At 34.5% G+C, this 18,807-nt stretch overlaps 1 protein-coding gene across 3 annotated transcripts in view; it reads right to left on the bottom strand.

Annotated features, from left to right (window-relative positions):
* LOC139113130 (A-type potassium channel modulatory protein KCNIP1) overlaps positions 1–18,807 on the bottom strand; it is an 86,854-nt gene that overhangs the window by 19,878 nt on the left and 48,169 nt on the right. For 2 of the 3 annotated variants that reach the window (XM_070674057.1, XM_070674056.1), the window contains exon 2: positions 344–1,663. The exons of the other annotated variant lie outside the window; for it this stretch is intronic. In XM_070674057.1, coding sequence (XP_070530158.1) covers positions 344–653 — 310 coding nt within the window. In that variant the 5' untranslated portion in view covers positions 654–1,663. The remainder of the gene's footprint in view (positions 1–343; positions 1,664–18,807) is intronic. 3 annotated transcript variants of the gene reach the window in all.

The raw sequence follows: 18,807 nt of genomic DNA, 5'->3' as shown, positions 1-18,807 counted from the left end.
AACTCTTCAGCTTCTGCGTTACCTGTTATTTTCAGTTTCAAAGAGCTTATATCAAATGACAAAGGAAGATGGTATTACAACATAATATATAGGCGTTCTCAAGGGTGCCGTTGGTTTTAAATATGTAACGCGAACGTACGTCATATTTCGCGAGCAAATAATTAACTGGGGCATTCTGAATTCTTAAGAGTAAGTCCAATAAAGAATATTATCTGTAACAATAACGTTGCATTTAAGCTGCGAGATAAAACCATGAAATCTAAAACATCTTTGGTTTTATAAAATATTATTTTTTGCATTTACTTGTACTGCCACTCCTCATTATGATGAAACGCCGTAATACCTTGGCGCTTTTTGTAGGAGGGTAGCCCCACCACGGGGCCACAACCCCCCGCGGTTCCTGCGACAGAAGAGCTGATGGTGGCAAGGCAGGGAACACCCCGACCGCCACCCGTTCGACGTTCCAAATCACGACGTCTGCAACCTCCTCCGCCCTCACTGCCACCGCCACCCCCGGCGGACAACACCACGACGGACCCAGAGGTACGTTTATGCGGTCTTCTTTCCGCGGATTCTCTTCTTATCGATAAAGGCCCCGCTCGTTTACGCCACCGGAATTGCCACAGACTTCCACGGGGAATTCTGTAAGGCATTTCGTAGGGTAGTCACCCTAGCTTAGGTATCGTCTTATTCCTTTCTCGTTTTATCATGGTATTTTTTTATTCTCTTTCACGCTCGTCAAACGTTCTTATTTACGATTTCGTTTCTAGCAGTTTTATTTCTGTAGTTATTAATATAAAACGGAGTGTGCAATCGTAATTTTATAAGTAATTAAATGATTTTATATATTCTTATATAAATATGCACAAGTCACGTTAACATGCTTTTGTGGAACAATATATTATACATTTTTATTCGCTTTTAGACTGCCTCTGTGATCGATTTCTCAACAGAAGCCGTACATATGAACGTACGATGTCAGCGAATTTTCTTGCTTTTTCCGCGCTTTCCGCGTTCCGCTTGCTATCACCAGAAGTGGACTTTCCGGCCAGATATACCTGCACTCTCAAAACTCACGTCAAATGGTCTACAATTTACAAGAATCGCAATTTAGAACGGAGGAAGCTTTTTGCGCTTTAACTCACAATAATTCTAACGTATGATTCTTTGTGTAAAAAAAAAAAAAAATAGCTTTCCGTTTAACACAAAGATATTGAATTATGTGACATTTGTGTAGTGCAGGTATATCTAATTAATTATATATAATTTTTATCAGATCTTATTACGGTAATTTAAATTGAATAAGTATGATTAAGGAAAATTTATCTAGAATATTTACAAGAATGCTCACCCTAACACCTTTTCCAGTACTTCATGCACGTTGCCTATTTCTTTTAGAAGCAAAAGATTTAATTCAACTCCCACAACAGAATATCTGTGAATTAAATTACATTGACCCACGATTTATTTGATGGCCTGATAAATTTATTCATTGAAAGATATGTGGGCTTTCCCCCGATCTGATCCTTATTGCGTGGAACGCAATAAACCCTTTTCACAATCAGGACTTAGGGCGTTGGCACGAGACCCTGGGCGAGATCATAATGCTTATTACCGAAAGACGTAGTTGGTTAGTGTGTTGTGAGTTCAGTTGTGTTAGTATCTGAAACAGGCAGAAGAAACACATGCAATTAGTTGTTTTGTGCATAAAATTTTGAATGATAACGTAGACGGTTTTGCGAGAAAACAGAAAAAAAACGAACAAAGAAAACAGAGATTAAAAAAGAAATTTAGAAAGTAAAATATGAACAAAGTGAAAAGATGGTGTAACATACGTTAATATATTTGTTGTTGTATATATATATAGTAGTTCTTTTTGCCAATTGCATTCTCTTGCATATATTGCAATTTTTATCAGATACGATGACATTTTTAACGCTCTTTCTAACTTATCGCACGGAATCGAGGTCAGATTGTAGAAGAATCAAGAGTTAATGAGCTCATTTTTCTGAGTTTAATGAGGGTTTCATGATGACTGCCTATAAATTCATATGACAACGGGTTCCAATTGTCTCGATGTAGATCGGAAAATATATAGAATTCGGTGTTGGGCTCTACCACAATTGCCTCTTTATCTTAACTAGGATCTAACGACTGACTGCAGTGTGCCAACAATTAACGAGACCGCCAATTTCGAAAATTTACTTCGATGTACTTGTGCACTTTACAGTCGTTACAACCCTACCACCAAGTTCACAAACACACCACTCAATGTAAGTGAGGGTGATAAAATAGCTACTAAATCGTTCGTAAAGCTACTTGTCTCACCCAGGCAAAGTTCTTTGAAATTGCTTCGAAACCGAAGAAGTTCCGAGGTATGTGCTTCGTATGCATATGTGAGCTTTCTTGGCGATCAGAGATCTACTTAGATAAAAAGAGAATGGCAAATACCGTAATTCTTGAGAGACTTATCGAAATAAAATATTCTGAAACGAAAACTTTTGTCCGAAGATTTATTAACGTTCTAAAAGAAATTTAAACGCGCGCATTTAAACTGGTACGACATTTTATAATAGCCTTACGAAATTATTACAGAAAATATTTATATTATTTAATATAAATATAACCGCGGTATTTGTTTGCGATAGTAAATCAAAGTCGGCTAGTATTTAACTAACTTTTTATAATAGCAACGTTCGCAACTCCCCGTTAATGGGAGTTATTGAAATTCGGTAGTGCAATCGACTCGAAGTTGATAAAACCGTAATCAATTTCGCGTTATTATCAAGTAGACGGTGGAAACTGTTCGCGGTATTGCCATAACTCTTCGCGATACCGCGAATGAAAGAGAAAAGTGCAAAATGAGAATAAGCTCGACGGCCCAGGATAAAGTTCAAGCAGTTTCGTGAGTTTGAAAATTTTCGAAGTGAGTAGAAGCAACTGCGAAGAAAAGAAATGTATCAAAGTCATGCATCCCTTACCTTAATATCAAAATATAACTCATCGCGCAATAGCTTGTTGAAAGCAGAGACGGACTTATCTTTCGGTATATAAAAAAAAGAGTTGAGATTGATATTTACATCCGCAAGTTTTATGATCATACCTAGGTCTCCCTTTGTTATCCTTCGGCTGCATCACAGAGAGGAAACTACATAACTCAATAAAATATAGAAACAGATTTATCTCTCTGTGATTTTGACTGGAAAAGTAATACGAGTAGAGAAATATAGAGACGTATTTATTTCCGATATTTATAAGAAAAAAAACAAAATTACATTTTGTACGGATACGTATTTCGCGTAAGGAATAAAAGATATCTTAATATTAAAGGTATCTTAGTACAAAACTAAAAATATTTATTTACAATTTTATCATTTCTCTTTAGGATTCAAATAAAATTTAATATTTTTTTTTTAATACTAGACATTACAGACTGTGCGTTATTTACCTTGGCTTTTTTTTTACATTACAGTGAGCTCTTTTACATTTAATAATTTTTAGAAAACTACGGGTGCACGTATATATCTCTCTATTATTTAAATATAATTTGTATTATGCGAAAATTAGTTAGATTCCTTTCCTTCGGTTAATTAAGTAAGCTACAAATAATTCATTCATTCCATTAAATACCGCCACGTATCCATCAGTTCAGATTCGCTGCACATTGAGTTTAATATTTAATTAATATGTTTCATATATAATTCAGGATATCATTAATTTTATAATGCTTTAAATTTTGTTGCAAGTGAAACGAAGTGATTTAAAATTAGAGTATTTGCAGACGAGAGCAGCGCATGCGCGGTGACGCAACAGAGGGCCTAATACGGCCGCTGCTTGCGCTACAGCGCTACCGTCTTCCTTTTTTATTCCCCCTCGGGCGGCCGATCTGGTAGGACGTGTAGAAGACGCGCTCCGTTCGTTCTGCAAATTCTACGTATATTTGATTAGCGAAGATGCAACGCCGGCGAAAATTACCTTCTCCTCCTTATCCTCCACGTACGGAGAGTACTCAGCATCGCCTTTCCTTCCTTTAAAGTAAGTTTTATTCCTATTTGTACCAAGAACATATTTGCTTCCCCGGGCCAATTTCGTAACCTAAGAGTAATTGATCGAAGCCTACTTCGATCAAGCTCCAAGCGAGCTGATCGATGATTAATCTTGGTGCCGTCGACAACGTTTCTGCCGGACACGAACATTCGTTCGTAACACGGCCGAGAGAAATATCGTTGGTAGTACTGAAAGAGAAGCTGGTCGTCGATCAGTTCGGTCGGAGCTTGCTCGAAGTGGAATTTCATCTACGAGAATCGCGAGATGTGTTCTAGTTGGGAGTTCGTAATCTCGCAGGGAATATTCGGTATGAATTCATTTGTGTCATGTATACGTTGCGTAGCGGGAGCGAGACAGAGGTTGTTGGCGCGGTGGAGGTGAAGGGCAAGGGAGGGTAGACGGGCGCGGGGTGAGGGTACGTGGCTCGATCGCGCGATTGCGTTGTACAAGATGGCCGATCACACTGGTCGTCGACTACTGTCGACCGCGCACTGACCGCGTCGTGTGGACTTACAACTTGTAAGTCCACACGACGCGGTCAGCGCGCGATCGACAGTAGTCGAGGACCAGTGTGATCGGCCATCTTGTACAACGCAATCGCGCGAGCGAGCCACGTAACGCAGCCGAGTTTGTCGTAGATCCCGCGACTCGTTGGATCTACGACGAACTCGGCGGCGTTACGTGGCTCGCTCGCGCGGAGCCAAGTCGTCGTTTCGCCCCAGATCGTCGATCGCAGCTAATACCTGCTCGCGGATCTCGATACGCACGGTAAAATAATTGTATTTTTACAGTAAATCTATACTTGATTTGTTATTAATCAGCCAGTGATTTTCTGTTTCAGATCCAGAGGAGAAACAGGAGTGCTCTCGTCGCTGTTTAATTAGCGATTGAAGCGTTTTTCGTGACCCTTTTGTAGGGAAGGAGGATTCGGCCCATCCGACACCCTGAGAGAAGAACAAAGCTTTGGAGAGGCATTATGCAATCCCAGAGTAAGTATTCGTTTTTATTTTATTAAACGATTCCTCGTGCGCGTCATTTATTCTAGCTTTTTCTTTCATTTTTTACTACAAATACACGATACATTGAAGTGAATATTAAAGATATATTGTATCGAATTGTTTGCAGGTGAAAATATAAACACGGGCGGCCGAGCTCGTGAGTTGCGTATCTCGGATATCTCGCCTTGTTCCACTACGGAAATCGCGCCAGCCAAGGTCACGTACTGCGTATCATTCGGCAGTCTCGGCACTTATTTTCAATAGGAAGCGGAACTCTGACTAAAACGTCGAAAGGTAAATATACTTGTGTTACAATCTTTCACCTTATTATTACAATCATGTCTCGAACCGTGGTAAGAATCTAACTAACCAGCAATTATTCTTGTTATGTTAAATAGAAATTCGAAGAATGTGTGAAAGGACAAACTAACCCGACGTACATCCTGATCATCCTGAACATCGACACATCCTGAGAGGAGGAGGAGGCCTAGGAGAGGTATCCTGCCTCGGCGGAGCAACCCTAAGGTAAACATCACATTTCACTTACAAAACAAATTAAAAGTTTTGCGTTATCGAGATTTTTGCTTCAATATTTGCATAATAAAGTTCAGTAATCAAAAACAAATTTAATTCAATAAAAATTTAATTTCTTTGAAATTTAGTTCAGCTAATAGATAACTTTGGTTTCCATTATTTAATTAAAAAAATTTATTAGAGACGCGTAAATTTTTTTATAACATTAGACATTATTCTAATCTCTACAATTTAAATTTTATTTGTTTGTTACAGGATTACTACAAAACTCCGCTGCTGCGCATCGATCGGTGAGTCACATATTTTCTAACAAATTTCTATCGCTTTGGGGAAAGGTACATACGATAAAATTATAATAATTAGGGTTTAGAAAATATTAAAAATTAGGTTGCGAATTTTTTTCGCGGTACAAAGCAAACGAACAATTAGCATTGTGGTAAAACGACCACAATAAATTCGACTTGATTTAATACGGGTTTTTTAAGATAAGGATAATTGTACATCCAAGCGCAATATGAAATAAAAAAGTTTAAACATAATTAAGTAAAAAAAAAAAAAATTACGTTAACCCGTTTCTATACTTAAATATACTTTTTGAAATTAAATCCAGATATTTTATTTGCTGTATTATATACGAAGCAAATAAAAATATAAAATAAAAATTACGAAGTAATGAAAATAATTAAAGTTTACAGAGTAATAAAAATAACTAAAATTTACGATATAATTAAAATAAATTTGACACTTTAGCGGCACGAAATTAGAGAACAAATTAGCTTAACAGAAAAGCGGAAACAATTAAATCTCCTTAAAAATAAAAATAAAAATTAAAAAATAGAATTCTGTATAAATACATAATAAAACAATATTAATTGTTTTGTATGGGTAATAAATAAAATTATGTAGGGTTTTTATTATTGTATATCTATCTCAAGTTCTATTAATACTTGTCAGAATATGATCGACAATTACTGCGGTTCTCTGCAGTATCGCGAATAAGAGCACATGGTTTAGTAATAGGCTCTGTGACCTTTGAAGTTCGTATCGAGTTGATTCAAGACATGATTGTAATACATTGACGTAAGACATCGTTTAGAAGGCTTTTGACATCGTTGAACGACCTAAAATTATGTTAATGTTACGTAACTATAGAGGTAGCTTCTTTTCTAAAAAAAGAAGCGCATGTCTCATCGATTAGGATTCTTCTTTTTTATTCTTGTATCTTGTTAGTCGAAAAGTTTATATTAAAATTGTAAGAATCAAATTAAATAAAAAATAATTTTTATTTTATATTTATTTAAATAATCATGAATAAATATCAAAATTGCAATTGACATATCCTCATATAACGATAATATTACAAAGTTAAAAATATATCTCGCTTTTGATTATATTAAATTATCTTTATGTCCTACGTAACGTCAACATTCTTTCGGTGAACAAACATTGCATCGTCTCTGATCTAAAAAGAAGCTCTTCCACTCGTCGCAACGTCGTCGTTGTAGACCAGAGTGCCATCCAAAATCCACTTTTATCTCCTGGGGCGACCACATCCCTTCACATTACTTCGTTTCCCCTAAGTTTTACCTCACGACCATCTCGATTGGCCACTTTTCTTTTCTTCCAATTTTCGTCCTGGTTTCTTAGATTCTAACCGATGTGAATTTTTCTATGAACGTTAAAGAGATAAGAAAAGATACCTCCAAGAAAGTAAAAAAACAAAAAAAAAAAAATAAGACAAACAAATGAATTAAAATGCAGCTTGTAAATATAATTTTGAATAACATTATTGACAAAAAAATTTAACAAAATCGAAGTATGCTAAATTATATACATATACTGTAAAAAAGAAATATTTTACAAAAATAATTTAAAATTAAATTTTTTTTTGTAGATTTATTGCAATACAAATTTTGTTCGATATTCTTGCATATTAACATCTTTAATAAATTTTTATTTAATAATATTACTTGCGCATTTTAATATACATTTGAAAATAATTCCTCAAACGTATTTAAATAAACGTACATATTTATCGAAATAACATATGCTGAGTACAAAAATATACTCGCATCTACAACCTTGTAAGGAGATTACTTTGCATACCTATAGACGACAAGCGTTGTATGTCATCGTAGTACGTATATTGTCCCGACGTTCTCGTGACGTCAACGCATTACACGGAGATGCGTTCCCATGTCAGATAATCTGAAATAGACTTAGTATCCATAGATCACATCTCTGTGCTCTTGTCGCCCCGCGTTGGCCTGTCTGCTCGCGTTTCGGCGTGCCCTTCTGGTCGTCGCGATAAATCAAGCTTTAAACTTCCAAGCCTTATATACGCGTGACGAACGAAGTCGACCCTAAGTAAGACCCCGAGACCGAACCTTGTCCTCCCGCGAAGAACCGAGTCAGGAAAACGACCCGCTACCTTCAACAAATCTTCCGCGATCGTAGCGCGTCTTTTATGGGGTGGGGGCTCGACATAGAGCAGGAAGAGACGAGCCTATAATTTTCACCAGGCCTGTCCTGAAGAACACGGAGATACCGCACGTGTGCCATAGATTCGTAGTACGATTTACATCGCAGATACGTCACATGCATGTAAGTTACGCCGCACAGCGTAGTGTTTCGCTAAAGCCGGGCGACTTACCGCGCATTAATTAGTCCACCTCGAAACGCGAAGTGCAGTTAGGGTAGGATACATAGCTGACGTGGTGCCTGCACAAATCCACCGTCTTTAGCAAATGTCAATCGTGCTTACCCCGTAGGTAGCGACGAATTTACCCCTCGCGAAACACGGAATATCAACCCTCATTATCCTTCGCGTTCATGCTCACTTATCTTTGTACTTGAGAATAATTATTTTCGAAATCAACAAGAACCCCCTTAGTCAATATTTATTTTAGTGCCGTCTTTGTGCTTAAAATAATTTATTTTGAAATTAATATGCACAAGGCTTTTTGTATACATTTACTAATTATTAAAGATAATTAGAAGATGGATAGATATTCATACTTGATAATTTTAATCGACACATTATTCTTTTTCCCCTCTCTATTTATTTTTCACGTCCATCTAATTATTCTTGCCCAACAATTTATTTTAGTACTATAGAAATATTTGATTCAGAATATAAAAATGAGAAAATATTTCGCAATACGATATTCATAGTTTTTCTGTCTAGGCATATTCATTTAATTAAGCACCTTGTATCATATGTAACATAATCAAATAATCTTTGACAATCGTACCTACATAGCATAATGGGTTGAATAGATCTCTAAGCGAATTGCGAATGCTCAAAGCTTTGAAACCATTGAAGTGTGTACATTATTCCCCTAGCCATCAATGTATGCTCTATACACCTGTACCTATTCATTCAAAATTCCATCTCGAGAAAATCACATGTCTAATTTTGGTAGTATTGACGTAAAGCGAAATAATAAATTCGGAACAAACTTCTCGCTTTAATACACGGTTTTATACCGTGCATGTTTTCTCGCAATCAAATTGCACTTTGAAAAAAAAGGGGTTGATGCATATTTTTTAAAGGGAAAATTTATATATTCCCACCTAAATCAATGTCTCTTTTAACCGTATAGTGTCGTAACGTAAGATTGAAGATTGCTGAAGTTGTCTTGAAGAAGTACGCACGTGTTATGAATATTTTAAAAACATTTTCGTACGTTCAAAAGAGAGCGCGCGTATCTTGAGCAGAAAGGTACGATAAAATGCGATGATAAAATGGCGCTGGTTTATGAAAGGTGGGTAAAAGCATAGCGAATGCATGAAGGAAAGAATGAAAGAGAACTATAGCGTATTCCTTCGGTACATAAATTCTCTCGCAGGTCAACCGGCGGAGACTACGAAAGGGCGGCGCTATGTGAAAATTTAAGCACCCCCCCTCGGTTTTCGCTGTTTACACGTGGATGTGTAGAGTTGACCGAGGAATATCTTAACGCGGTACGAGTAAATGACGAGGGAAGAAGAGAAAAAACTAGTCGCATCTTTCTTTTTTAATTTCGTGGCTGAAGAAATTTTGACATGACGGCTTTGCATAATACTCGCCGGCTTGGCCGACTATGAATTCTAACTCGGTATCGATTTATTGAAAAAAAAAAAAAAAAGTATATTGGCCTTTATTAGAAAATAACAGATATTCGTGCAGCTTTATTAAAAATTGTGCTGAAGTAATACTTTGCACCGAAGGAATAAATAAAACGTCACAGTCTCAAAGGATAAAGAAATTGCTTTATGATCTTTTTGTTGCGATACGTTTAGTTCTATGTATTTTATTTATAATTGCAATATTCCTATTAACGGATAGAAGGTCGCTGAGATATTACTTTGCTATCGAATCGATCCCCTTTTCATGGACCCTTCACATTGTTTCGACCCCGGATAAGGTTACAAAAATAGATTACTGATATACGCGCGAGAAGCTTACATCTTGCTAGTTAATAGATTCAAATATTTATCTTTCTTTTTTTTTTGCACAATAGCTACTTAATTTTTACATTATTAACATTATGCGTTTTTTAAAGATTGTAAAATATTATTATTACTTATTCGATATAACAAATGTATACGTAAACAACGGACTTGGTCAATATCTTAAAAGCATGCATCTGTTTAATAAAGAAATTAATTAACAGTAAGAAATTAATTATTGAAAATAACTATACGTAATGTAATAGCTTTCATGTTTTCCTTAAATAAGAAAATTGAAATAAAGTGATAATTTGAAATCCTAATATAAAAGTGAATATTACATAATTAAGTAAAGTCTTTAAAAAGCGCATTACGTTATCTAAATACTGCACAATGTATATGCTAAATTTGCATTAGAGCTGTTGGGATAAGCATCGCTGTAATATAACTTACGGCTTCAAATTTGCAAGGGTCCTAATTTACGCTTCACTATGTGTAAATTACACAACGGAGGCACAAGCTTACTACACTCTAATTAGGTCATTGTCAAATTATACGGTGTAGTGTAACATCGTGTGAACCAAATCAAATGTCATCATTCTTTGATTAAAGAGCTTCTTATAATCCAATCTTCAGAGATTTTGAAGCACACCACACTACACAAACACACACACACACACACCCACGCAAACATTATAAAATTTTAATAAAGTTCGTTATATGGTAAACTGTTTGTAATGGAAATAAATGCGCTAATAACGCGATAGCAAAGATATGAGAAACCACTTTACTGATAGTTGTTTTCAGAAATTTTTAGTCTCGCGAATAGAAGATACTTATTTTACAAACATACGGTTGTTGTACTTTTCTCTCACGGTGCTGGCAGGTCTCGCTAAAGCGTAAATAAAAATGCAAAAAGATGAAATGCTTAAAATATAATATCACCTTTTTACGTATTTAAATTGAGAATGTAATGTAGGTTTTTTTTATAACATATTTCTTTTTTGAATGATACAGAAATTTCTTGAATATAAACCTCTTTCTTCTCGCGTACACGTTATAACTACAGATTAAATTTATGTATGACGTATACAGATCCTTCGCGACGATAACATTTTATCGTGATAATTGAAATTGCCTGTTTAGGTCGTTTAGTGTTGCGGCTTCCCTATCGCGATAGGGCTTTATCGAAGGGTTTCAACGTAGAAATCGATCGCGGATGAATTGAGAAAATAAAATTAATAAAATTCAACAAAAATTTTCCTTTGACCGTATCAAACTAGAATGTCTCTTCGTAAAAGTAATTACCCATTCTTTAATGTATATATTAGATAACCGCGTGCGTCGGTTATATATTTAATTTTTTAATATAAAAGAAGGGAACATTTTTACGGCGCATAATGAAAATGCATTGTGCACACGGGATAATTGAAATTTCCCCACGCGTAAAGGAATTCGTGAATCTCGTTGAGAGTGCTGTGCACATATTCGTCATTTATAGAATTTAATGCGAGGATCAAGCACTGTCAGCTCGCGGCCGTTCATCCGCAATACCTAAATGCGTAATGTCGCTCGATCTAGTATTCGGTACCAATCCCGGTCTAGCATAACTCAATATTGGCCGGCTCACCGCCATTACGTGGTTCTACCATTTGAGTCTTCGCCCTCGATTATTCTCTAGGCCATAGCAATTTCGATTCTCGCCCCGATCGATCTCCTTTCCAGCAGGAAATACGGTCATCTCGTTAACTACCAGTCGCGCTTGACGCTCGCCAAACGTCTTTATTCCCCAATCGTGACAAAGATAAAAGCAATTTTCGCCTTAATAATTTCGCGGTCGTAATATGAGTCGAGTTCTTTCTTTAAATTATACACGTACATAATTCTATTTTCTTGTTTATCGCTGGAAATAAATGTCGTTATATTCATATGATATAAATATTGGCGTGATTAAAATTTTGGTATCTTTATTGAAGCATAGAAAGTGCATTATGTAGAGATATATACGGTGAGCAAAGCGAGAAATTACACAAATGTATTCACAGTAAATGTAATTGGCCGAATAACCACTCTAGATGATGAATAACAGCTGGAAACTGCGCTTAACGTTCCAAGAAATTACTACATTTACCGAAATGTCTAGGAAAGCAATAAATTTAGTATGCAAAGGTCTTCAACTGCAATCGTCATAGTCTTACTGTACAGATATTGTTATAATACAACATTTTTTTCTTACTATTATACCTAAAAATATTTTTTTACTAAAATTAATTAATCAATTAGTATCAATTAAAAATACAAAAAATTCTATTTTATCGAACGATGACAAACTCTTAGATACTAACAAATAATTACAAATAATTATAACTCTAAAGAAAGAAATAATATTTATTATAAAATAATAAAATTATTAAATATTTATAATTTGTAATAAAATAAAAGAGCGTAAATTTCTTTTTGCTTCTGCAGTAAAAGAAACTATCACATTTAATCATTTTTATTTATAACGCGTTTTAAACACTTCTCGTTTCTTTATCTTTACGCGAAGAGTACAAACTTTGCACGAAATAGTTCGAATTATTTATTTATAGCGCAGTAATTTTGATTGTTCGTATTCTATCTATACATTCGAGTACAAAACCCTTAGTAAATTAGAATCCTTTCTATATTGTCGTAGGTTTACAAAGCCGTCGCAACAGGTAGAATAGTTTCAAAACACTTACGCAATGTTACAGGATTATATCTGTAACTATGAAAACAAAGTAACTAAGATATCACGTACACGGAACAATGATCCGTAAAGTGATAGCGAGATTACCATTGAGATAAATGAACAGTTATTAGTATTTATAATTCATAATCATCAATAAGTTATTGCATTTCTTTAAAAAAATTAATCTTATAAATTCATTATAATTAAATTCTACTATATTTGTGGTACATAAGTATATTACGCCAATCTTACTTTAATAAATCCGTAATTGATGCGAAAAGTGGAAACTGCAAAATGAGATTCGGAAGAAAATATGATAATGGGTCATTGGAAATTGTTCGTCCTTTCCAATTTGTTCATTCTATCACGTACACCAGTGAGTAGAATTACATTCTTTTGCAAAGGCAAGTCTGACGTACTCGGGAGACCACCGGCGTCCTATCGCGCTGAAATTTTCGTAGTCATTCCACCGAATCAATATCGCTTTGCGCAGTTTCATTATAAATCCGATTGCAATTTCGTTGAAATGCAAGTATTACAAAATCCAATCAGTCGCAAGAGCCACTTCAGAAGCAAGAAAATATTGTTTTATAATTAATTATGTTATAACTGCAGTCTAAATTATTTCAAAATAAAATTAGTAGTATTTCTGTACTTGGAATGTAGATTAAAAAAAAAAAAAAATATGATACGTGATATGTTTAGTTAAATAATACTTTCAATGTACATTTTTTGACGTTTGTTTAAAATTTAATAATTCATATGGAGCATAAAACAATATTAAACAATATAATATTATATTACGTGAATTATAAGTTTGTCTATTATCATATTTCTTCTGAATTTCGTTGTTCGTATACCATCGTTGCAGAATTTTGTTATGAAACCGAGTATGTGCAAATTTATACAGGCAAGCACATTAAAGCCAATGGCAAACGGTCTTGGTCTTCTCATGTTATCCAATAATCCGCGGGTCCTGCAGGACGCATTCTCATGCAACCGGAATGCAATTGTGACGATGAATGCAATAAGCTCGCGGAAAGTGCTATGTTTCGAAAACTACAGAGGAAGAATCCTCTAATGGAAATGGAACAGCACTTTCTGTAAATCTATGCGAAGTGCATAGATATAATTCATGATTTACAGCTAAAAAGCAATTTAGGACTGCAATAATTGATACACGGAATTAGACGCGTACGCAGTTTATTATTAATTTTGTTACTTCTTTATTGTATGCTTTTATTTCTGTCGGGACATCTATCAATGATAGAAAATCATAACTTTAGTTAAAAAAAAAAATATATATCGCTCATAAAATAATTTGTGCATGATGCAGGATTTAATTTGACAACGTATATCGTGTATAAAAATAATTCTGTTGTTACAGAAACAAAGTATAAATTATTCGTTAGAATAAATTTTTTTTGTATTAAATATTAATATTTTACGTAAACAATTAACATTAAAAGACGGTCGAGGTATCTTTCGAATCTTTTATTAATTTAATTTTATGTTTATGTTAATCCGTAGGTGATCCATATTAATAAAACAAGATAGTATAACAGCAAAATAATTACATTTTGATAATAATAATATTGTTAACGTATATTTTAAATTCACAATAAATTATTGAATTTAATAATCCAAAGATTAAATAATCATTGTAAATAAAATTATTTATGCGATCAAGAAAATTGATATACATATATGATCGTGTATGGACGCGCGTGCGTGTGTGCGTAAGCCACAAGAAAATCACAGCTCGTAAAGCATATAAAGCATAAAGCTTTTGGTTCGCTGTCATTTAAAATGGATATAGGTCAAACCAATTGGAAAGCTGCCAGCTATGTGCTTTGCAAAGTTAGGCTCGGCTTGCAAAGTGGACATTCCATGTTGATGCATTGACAGTTGAAATCTTCCTTTTGCAAAAGAGATATCTGCAGTACTTAGTTTCTCATATACGTTTCAAATCATTTCAATGCAAGCACCGAAATAATTTTAATAAATAAATAATTTTTCAATTAATATTTATAATAATTGTTAAATAAAATACTAAAAAATAATAAATTATAATTTTAAATCTCATTTATTGTATCATAAGTAATAATAATTTTTAGCTTGCTAATCTAAATATTGTCCAGTTAATGTTAATTAAATATTCACGTAGTAAGAAATTTACATTGACGTTGGAATTTATAAAATAAGGGGATAAAACTTGATATTCTATGATAATTGCCCTTTTTGCATAATAACCATACATCATCTATTGGCTGTGTGCCATTTTGTAACATTCATTTTTTTACAAAGAATAATAAGTTACTGTGTGAACCAGTTTCTTTATAGACATAATAAATTTCAGGTTCTTTTCACTATATTATAATTGAAAGGTAATTTCTTAATTACCGTATAACATTACAAAATTTAATATTCTAGCATACGTATTATTTTCTTAAGTAACAGAAAAATGTTTCACATGCATATAATTATTGAAACCAATTATTTGTACGTTGGTAAAGCAATTCGCTAAATACAACAGAAATAAATGTTGCAAAATGATTATTCATCCATCACGCAAAATATTAAAGAATATTAATCCCTTGAGAATAATAAGGGCAATGAATAATATTTATTTCATTAAGGCCGGATATACTGTAAGAGAGTAACTTAGTAAACTACAGTTACCTTATTCCCGAAAGGTTTCTATTTTCCTTCTTCAATTTGCATAGAGCAAACGTTATCTATGAATACATGATCATAGTCGAGTTTCATTTATTATTTTGCAAGAATTTCATTAACGACACGGAGAAGATGAGGCGAAATATTATGAGTAGTAGCAAGAATATATAATGCACTATAAAATGATATAATAAAGACAAACTTCTGCGCACCGGAGACAGAGACATAGGGAGAAATCGGACACTTTCCGCGTTAGTATTTTGATTTTATTTACACACGCGTATAGTATTTATACACGTGTATCGTATAATTATACGCATATTAAATAATATACGCACATGTATACTATGACACATTTATATCATTGTTTAATTACTTCTTTTGGGAAATTGTGTAATATTGCATTCGTTTACCCGAGTGGAAATTGATTCCCACCGTTACCTAATAATTAGCTAGCCAATTCGTGGTTCATTCTCGCGGCTGTTTAGCAAAATTGTCCAGCCAGAAATGTAACACTCAAAACGTCTCGTAACGAGGTAAAAAAAGTTTGATATCTAAATGTTTTTCGCCGCGTACTAGTATACTGTTGTGTTGTGTGCCGATCTTACGCAAAACTCGACTGCCGAATTTTTCGGGCAAACCAATTCTTGCCGCCCGCCGCGGTAGTGTGAGTACGTGCGTGTGTTGATATCTTGCCGGCACCTTGCGCTCGAAATTCGCAAGGTGGAGGACGCGCGGGCGGCGGACGGCAAGAACCGGTTTCCTCGGCAGATTCGGCAACCGACCGTCGCGGTAGTGTTAGAGTGCGTGCGTGTGTTTACATCTGGCCGGCACCTTGCGCTCGAAATTCGCAAGGTGGTGGAAGCGAGGGTGGCGGACGGCAAGAACTGGTTTGCTCGACGAATTCGGCAGTCGAGCGAGCGTGCGTAAGGTCAGCACGACAACAGTAAACAAAGTAAGCGGCGAAAAAAAAAAAAAAAACGTCTAGACATCTGTTTAGATACACGGTCCGCGCTGGGCATTGACCAGACGACCGATGCTAGACAGATTTTGTTTCTTTTCCGTTTTATTTCGACTAAAACAGCCGGACGCGCCACTTGCGCGCGGATCGATTGAAATTTCCCGATAATGCTTACGTACAAGTAGATCTCGTACAAAGAGAAAATACACGCATCTTGAATCGAAGAAAATTTCTCGCGGAAAATACCGTGAACCTTTTCGTAAGCACAGCTATAAGGCAAGGCAGTAAAAAGAAAGTGCGGTCACTCCTTGTGAAAATGTATCCTATAAATGTGCGATGTAATATCAGCATACATAAATTTTGCACGCGTATATACATATTTCTTTTTTTATTTCTCATAAATCAGGTATTTTTAGTAGCCGCTTACTTCTTTAAGAACGCGCGTATAAATATCTTTGTATTTCAGTTTTACTTTTTCGTAAAAAGTATTTTCAAAGGCAAGAAAAAAAATGTCCATAAATGTACATTATTCTTTATACACCGATAAGTTACTCGTTATGAAAAATGGAAATCTTATCCGCGTTTTTCTTGACAACCGCGAACACAATTATTATTCTTGACGTACGTATATTATTCTCGAGACATCGTTGTAACGTCGTAGGTAGAAGATCGTTGGTACAAATTGATATGCAATTGCAGTCACATTATGCGCATCCGGATATGGAACGCATGGCACGAATTTCCTATAAAGGCGCGCATAAAAGCGTGTTACCACCATCGATTTGGGTCAAAGGTATCATCCGCAAGAGAGAATATGGATTTACCTAAATTTCCGCGTAAATCTTGCCAACGGATGTAAATATCCCGCAATACATTTTAGATGTGCCTTACGGATCCGTGACACAGGAGATGTAAATGTGTATTCAAGCGGAAGAAAGATATATTTTGTCACACTCGATATGCAAGGGAAATTCGTGTCAAAGCGTTATCACGTCGGCTAAAGAAATCTTTGTTTCAAGTTTGCGTGGTATCTTCTCGAACTATTTCTCTTGAATCCGAATGAGAGCGTACGAATAAGGAAAGCAAGGAAACAGCGTTATTACAAGAAACTATAATGCTTGCGAAATTTCTCTCTAAAGACCGTACGCAATAATGAGAAATAATGTGGAAAAAAAAATAGTTTTTTTAAAATTAAAACTTTAATATTATTTTTAACAAGTTGGAAATATTAGAAACATTAGAATTAAATAAGTTACAACATTAGAGATATTCATTTATACGTATGTAGCCTTCTCCCCTTCCCCCGAATCAAGAAATTCATTAATGCAGTTCGTATATATGTCCATAAATGCATAAGAAAAAATTGCGAGCACAGTTGACGTACATGCACGTGCACGTGTTTCTCATTATTATCGTTCTGAAAGTGTAATACAAGTACTAAACCTATTCATAGCCTATAACCTTCACACCTCCACTGTACCGTATGTCTCTTGTAGGGTGCGATATATTATATTCTCATAAAGCTTAGCGTATTCCCTCGAAGTAAAATAATACAACTACTCAGCTTGTTTACCGTTGTGTGTTAATCAGATTATGTCATCGTAAAATTTGATATTTAATTATAAAACAAACGCGGCAAGGAAAAGAAAAAGTTTATTATTACAACCACTGAAATAAATTATTTTAATTAATTATTAATTTAATTGACACTTTTAATATCATATTTAGTTAGTCTTTTTTTTTTTTTTTCCACTGTGTAAATTTCTTTATAAAATCAAGTGTCAATTCTTGCAAATATGTTTTAGAAACAGTAGTGAATAGTTAACAGTTTACAGATATCTAAATAACATTAATTTGCAAAAGGTTCCCGCGGGCAGAGATGTAAATCTAAAGTCAACATGAAATATGTAAAATCCGCATACATATGTATGCAGTAACTGTGACAGTGCTACTTAGATTTTAGATCAAACCAAGATTTTAAAACAAAAAAATGTATTTGAAAAACAAAACTTAAAAAAAAAAACAGGAAAATATTTTGACGTCGTAATAAAATATAAAAAATTGTAGCAATAACGCTATTCGAGACTGCTGCACTCCAAAAGTATCAAGTTATACATCAACTTAGAAATAAACAATAATATTTTATGTTATAATAATATTAATTAAAATTAATTAATATATGTAGAACTGAATGTAGAACATAGAGCTGAATAGAAACTATCATAAAGTTAATTAACCATAAATAAAGACGCGCACGTGTATGCTATTAACTTCAATAAATAAACTCATTGCGGCGAGCTTAATAAAATAATATCTGATAATAAAATATAATAAAGCAGCTAGTTTAAAAAAAGTATATATATAATGTCTATTTTCTTAATTCTACTTAAATGTAAGAGGATTATCTCTATACCAAATTTGAAGTAAAGTAGAATATCAGAATA

This window comes from Cardiocondyla obscurior, linkage group LG02 (genome assembly GCF_019399895.1).
Source record: "Cardiocondyla obscurior isolate alpha-2009 linkage group LG02, Cobs3.1, whole genome shotgun sequence".
NCBI lineage: Eukaryota > Metazoa > Arthropoda > Insecta > Hymenoptera > Formicidae > Cardiocondyla > Cardiocondyla obscurior.
Note: the sequence above shows the minus strand (reverse complement) of the source record. Positions and strands in the feature narration are given on the sequence as shown.